The sequence below is a fragment of the Alosa pseudoharengus genome, unplaced genomic scaffold, assembly GCF_046254945.1.
Source record: "Alosa pseudoharengus isolate Yale_2024_CS ecotype anadromous, Long Island Sound unplaced genomic scaffold, YU_APseudo_1.1 YU_APseudo_1.1_scf_16, whole genome shotgun sequence".
Lineage (NCBI taxonomy): Eukaryota > Metazoa > Chordata > Actinopteri > Clupeiformes > Clupeidae > Alosa > Alosa pseudoharengus.
In genome coordinates, this window is record NW_027468630.1 from 2,121,643 (window position 1) to 2,127,627 (window position 5,985).

Here is a 5,985-nt window from a genome sequence, read left to right on the forward strand (position 1 = left end):
AAACACACTCACACCGAGAAAAGAGCCACATTTCTGTTAGCAGGCCAGTTGACACATTTGCCCTGGAATGGAACAACTTCATACAGCTCCCAACTCCCTGGAAACATTTGATTTTTTTTTTCGTTAATGCAAAACGGTGGGGAGATTCTAAGGCCGAGGCTGTCTCATCAACGTCCAGTACGGTGTTCATTTTAGGACATCCTCAGACTCAGGTGTCAGACTCAGAAAAACATCGGTCATCTTCAGACAAAACAGCCTCAGCGTCAGAAAAACCTGTCATCTTCAGACAAAACTGCATCAGCGTCAGAAAAACCTCTGTCATCTTCAGACAAAACTGCCTCAGCGTCAGAAAAACCAGACTCAGGTGTCAGGTTTAGAAAAACATTTGTCATTTTCAGACAAAACTGCCTCAGCTTCAGAAAAACTTCTGTCATCTTCAGACAAAACTGCCTCAGCTTAAGAAAAACCTCTGTCATCCTCAGATAAAACTGCTTCAAACCAAACTGCCTCAGAAAAAGTGGAGTCAGATCTCAGAAAAAACACTGTCAGAAAAAGTGGAGTCAGGTCTCAGAAAATCAGGTCTCAGAAAAAACGCTGTCAGAAAAAACAGAGTCAGACGAAAAAGTCTCAAATGAAAAGTTATTGTGGGGACAGAAGAAGACGACGGATACAGAGCGGTGAGTTTAATATTATGCTTCATACATTTATAATGTTTAATATTATGCTTCATACATTTATAATGTTTAATATTATGCTTCATACATTTATAATGTTTAATATTATGCTTAATACTTATTCTGTCACTGGCAGGGTAGGAATTTCACGGCGGCCACGACGGCCGTGGTAGCCCCTTGCGTTGGCCCTGAAGCCCCTTTGAAAATCATAGGTTTACAGGCCACGGTGGCCTTGGTGCCCCCTTCTTTCAATATTCTGCTTTGTGGGGGGTTATGTAACAGTCAGCTGTAGGGTGTGGTGACACACACAGTGGCCTTTTAAGGGTCCTCCAGAGTCACTAGGGAATACACTCCAGCAAGACCACTCACTCGATGAAATGTCATCTCCATGGATACATCCCTGCGTCATGAATGCATTCCTTTTATTTGTTTATGATTCCAACACTGATTAATATATGCTTTTCTCATTTACCTACCAACTGCTGGTAAATGGGGCGACACAAACTAAGGCTTCAGGACTATGATGACATATGAAAATCAATTAATACAATGTAATTACAACAGGTTTTCAAAAAATCTTTTCACTTTTATAACTGCCTGGCAAGGACAAATAGTCTATCACCACAGCACAAGCCTATCAGTACATTTCTGAAAAAATTACAAATGGAAGTGCTGTTGGCCAAGCTTTTAGATTAGGCATTAACCCGAGTCGGAGTGAAGGGCCAAACCCTGAGTGCGAGGAGAGCAGAGGGTGTGTAGCGGTGTGTGATGAGAATGAGGATGGAGGCCCCTCTCCTCTCCCCCTAATGAGAAAAACTGTGTCCAGAATCTGAGCATGTACAACACCCCTGAATCTAGCCAAGTACCGGGGTGTGTGTGTGTGTGTGTGTGGGGGGGGGGGGGGGTCACCCTGCTAGAGCTTAAACAGTAAAACAGACTTCCCAGCATCCTGTCGAGGCCTCAGGTAAATCATTGGCAGGGGGAAAGGTGAGGGGGACCACTTGGCTTGGCTGAGCCAAAGACACATGTAGTACTAACGGCCATCGTCACAAAAGAACAAAAGAAGAGGAAAAGGTTCTAACAGAAACATGTTACTTCCTTCACAATGCCAGCCAGCTCTTTCCATATGATTTGAATGCTCAGTGAAAACCAACCTGTAAAGCCATGTGCGCGTTTGCACATAAAGGCCACCTTATCAGCAGAATGGAGCGGGAAAGGAAAGAACAGCATGAATGAAAGAGGAGAGTGGAGGAGGAGGAGGAGGAGGAGGAGGAGGAGGATATCTCGTCCTGGACTGGAATTTCATGGTGTCAGATCCGCACACTGAAGCCAGCGTGAAAGGAAGACAGTTCAGTGGCTCTAACTAGCCTCTGACAGACCGAGTTGATGACTAATAGCTATGTGCGTGGCGATGTTGGATAGTCTAACCACAGCGGGCACTCTGCTGTTAACGTGTAAACCAGAGACGCACAAGGGTCATGGACCCAAGACACTGACTAAGCAGGTTCTTTTTTTATGAGCCCGGGTTTCCAAACACGGCAGGCTTCACCGCACCGCCCGGCGCATAGTGCCCACCTCTCTGGAGTCCAGGACAATCGGTCTCTGGAGGCACTTCAGAAGGTGTGGGCCAGCCGTGGTTCTTAAATGAATTTCCTGTTTGCTTTCAAGTTAGCCGAGTTGAGTTCAACCCCGTTTTATCTTATGTAAGCTCTGATCAGGTCAGGGCGGCCCTAGGCGGGCGGTGTGCTATTAGGCCAATCAGGGACAGGAATGCGGCTCATCCATTCAAAAGGCCACGCAGCTCCACAAAGCAGATTCACCAGCTACCCTATTCACACCTTGATTCACACACATGCATGTATGCATGCAAGTACTCAGAAGTGTGTATGCATAATGTAAAAACAAACACATACTCTCCCTCTCTCTTATACAAACACACACAAACACTAAAGCATATTCACTCACACGAATGCATACTGTAGCACGCACTCTCAGAATATCTCTCTCACACACACACACACACACACACTTTTCAAGTCATCCGCCTCCACATCCTCCTTTCCCCTGTATAAACATGCCAGGTGTGTGTGAGGTGATATCTGCGGGCCGGACTCTTTCTCTCAGTCCCAAGAACTGAAGAAGAGTCCTCCCTGAGCTCACAGCCTTCCTGCCCCCTTCCCTCACAAACCCCCACTGTCTCTCTCCCCGGGGCTGGGAGCTGGTCCTACACAAACAGCTGTGTTCCCAGTGACCTCATACCTGCGCCCGCATGGAACATGCTGCATGCTCTCACCTTGCCCAGGTAAGTGCAGACGAACGAAAAGAAAAGGCGGCCATGTTCAACCTCGGTATGTGTGTGTGTGTGTGCCCTCCTCAAGGACAAATATGTCCATACTGCCTTCCTGTTTAGCACTTTATTTGCTTCAACTTTCTGTCTTTCTTTTTGATTATTTTAGGACAATTGAGTTGACTTCCGAAATGCACTGCATTTTTAAACTTCTTATACCTCCCAGAACAGGGACAAGCAACAGGATTTGGGAAAAGTATGTTAGATATATCTTATTTAGTTGAAACATGCTCTCTTATGTGGTGGAAAAGACCTTGTCTTCCCTCGCTGCAAACATTCCATTAATTTACTATGGACGTATGGCTGTAGAACTGCTGCTCGGCAACAGAGGACAAGCCAACTGACCACACATGGGTGGACTGACAACATGGCACTAGAAAGCCAACATGGACAAGGTCATTTCCATAGACTGTATGCAGAGATACATCTCAGATTCGGTATGTCCATCTCTTTCTCTCTGACACACACACACACACACGCACTCTCTCTCTCTCTATCACACACACACGGGCCAAATCGTTCTATTCAACAGTTGCATTCCAGAGATTGCAACGCCTATCGGCAAGCGACCAAGGGGAAGTATCATCCTGGTTTATGCGCTGTTTATGCGAAGAACACTCGGCCGTTGCTCCAAAACTCCACTGCTTAGGCTTTTAGGGAGATGGGACATTCAGGGTGGTGCCTGAAATTCCAGAGATGGAAATCTATCTCGAAATCTGAATATCGTTTCGTTAATTTTGACTCTAATGCATTTTGGTCACATCTAGACGGGAAACGTAAGTGCCAAACGTAATTTGTTTCACACAAATTGGGCCTTGGAGACATTTGGCATCAGTCCCACACGGAAAAACACGGTTCCTGTCCATGATTCTCTTGACAAGTTATCAGAAATGAAACAGAAGCTCCTGACTGACAGCTATAGGCTACTGCAGAGAGCGTTGAGTGACACTAACCTGATAATCAATTTGCCTACCATGCAAAATAATAATAATAATAATAAGATTGTCCATTTCCTTGATTAATTGATTCGTCCACAATAAATATTATTCAACGACTGATTCCTAATAGCAAAAAAAAAACACAAAAAAAACTGAGCAGATTTTATACAGCAGTGACCAGGTGCGTGCAACTTACCACTTCGATGATTTTTAAAATGCCGAAGTGCGACCTCAGGTACTCTATGTCACACCTGATGCCTCCCAGTACATTTCTGGCGTGTACGGGCTCCGTAGTCGGCTGGTACGGGCTACTTGCACCCGAGATCATGGAAGTATTGGAGGCCTCGCCATCAAAGCCGTCCGTCTCCTCGGTATTCCTCATGTTTCCCTTTTGTTCGTCCTCCGCGATCACGGACTTAAAGAATAACTTTATATGGATACGAATCTTTCGTTCTCAAAATGAAAATCCGAACACTAAGTTAGACTTTCCGGTTTTTAATGTCGACACGCTCGCTGTAAGCTACAGGCTACAATAAACCGCTTCTGGAATGTAGGCTACAACACGCTGGCTACTGTACCCACATGGGTCTACGTTACGATTTCTTTGCAGGAGAATGGTATTGTAATGTTCCATAAATGTTCGATAACGACAAATTGTCTCACATGCGTAGATATTTTGAGGACAGCGCGCAGTGAGGTTCGTCAGGATATGATGGAATGAATTTGGTTTGTTCTGCACAGTCCTCAGCACCTATTCATTTTAGGGAGTTGGCAAGCAAGCTCCATGGTTCCTCGTTGTGTGCGCCTTTCACGCAAAAGCATAAACATCCAAAACGGCCTGAACGATAGTTTTAGCTTGGTTTCGTCAAGCCATGTTAGCTTGTCGTCCAAAAGAGATGTACAACACAATGTTGTTGTTTGCTAGTCTCCGCCCTCGAAACTGGTCATTCCTCTAGGTGAAAATGCTTCAAAAAGTCGAACAATGTTCACCCAGTGAACACAGTCTGTTCAGCGAAGCCACAGCCCATCGTATCCGTGAATCCAACAGATGGTTCTTGCGTGTGTGTTTTCGTTCAGAGAATGGCAAGGCATAGGATAGTTGGGCGAACGAGCTTTCTCTATGTCGGACAATATGGTATTGTTGGAGAAGGTTTCAATCAGCTTCGAGCGTCCGAGAGCTAGACCAATCTCTATGGTGACGTGCAACACAGGTGTGTCCTCGTGATGCCTGGGCAGGTAGGCATGTAGCTTCAAATTTCAGCTATCGAACCAACACCATCACAATTTTTACGCACGAGAACACCGTGCCTACACATACATTTGCGTACAAGTAGGCCTGCACATTTAGAATACTTTTCATGTCATTCTACAAATTTACATTAACTAATAAAATACACATATCTCCCTATATTAATATTACTGAAAGTAGAACCTTAAAATATGATGAAACTTTGTATTGTTTAGTATCATTGATGTACAAACAACCTCTAATTCACGTTCGGGTTTACCTAAATAGGTCTATTTACCACCTAGTAGTTTATCTACAGAAGTCTGTTTGTCTCTTAGTTGTTTACTTGCATGGTTGTTGCTAATGCGATATCCAGTGATGGGCAGATGCTGGCAGGAAACTCATACTGCCCTCTACTGGGGAGGGTTATTATAATCAGCAATCCTGTCTAGAGTCTCCATTGGCATGTTGAAGTGGGCTGCAGCACCAAACCATACTAAGACAAGGTTTTTTTTTAGCTCTCTTTCTTTCTAAAAGTTGTCAGGTTGCTCAATAAACCCAGATTTTCATAATTAACCAGCTCTCTAGGTAGCCGTCCTTACCGGAAGCTCAGCAATCATTTCCCAACCGAGGACATTACATTTCTATCTGGGCTCAATTGAGCCTTACCATAATACCATGAAATGCCTCTTAAGGCAAAACTTACTATGATCATCCTCTATATTCAGTTAATACCTCGACCATCTTGAACAATGACATTAACACACAACAATGACATTAACACACTGAGAAACAGTC

General features: G+C 44.5%; 1 protein-coding gene across 1 annotated transcript in view; it reads right to left on the reverse strand.

Annotated features, from left to right (window-relative positions):
* cmtm4 (CKLF-like MARVEL transmembrane domain containing 4) overlaps window positions 1-5,429 on the reverse strand; it is a 29,806-nt gene extending 24,377 nt beyond the window's left edge. The window contains exon 1 of the mRNA XM_076286656.1: window positions 4,156-5,429. Coding sequence (XP_076142771.1) covers window positions 4,156-4,341 — 186 coding nt within the window. The 5' untranslated portion in view covers window positions 4,342-5,429. The remainder of the gene's footprint in view (window positions 1-4,155) is intronic.
* Between the last annotated feature and the right edge of the window lie 556 nt (window positions 5,430-5,985).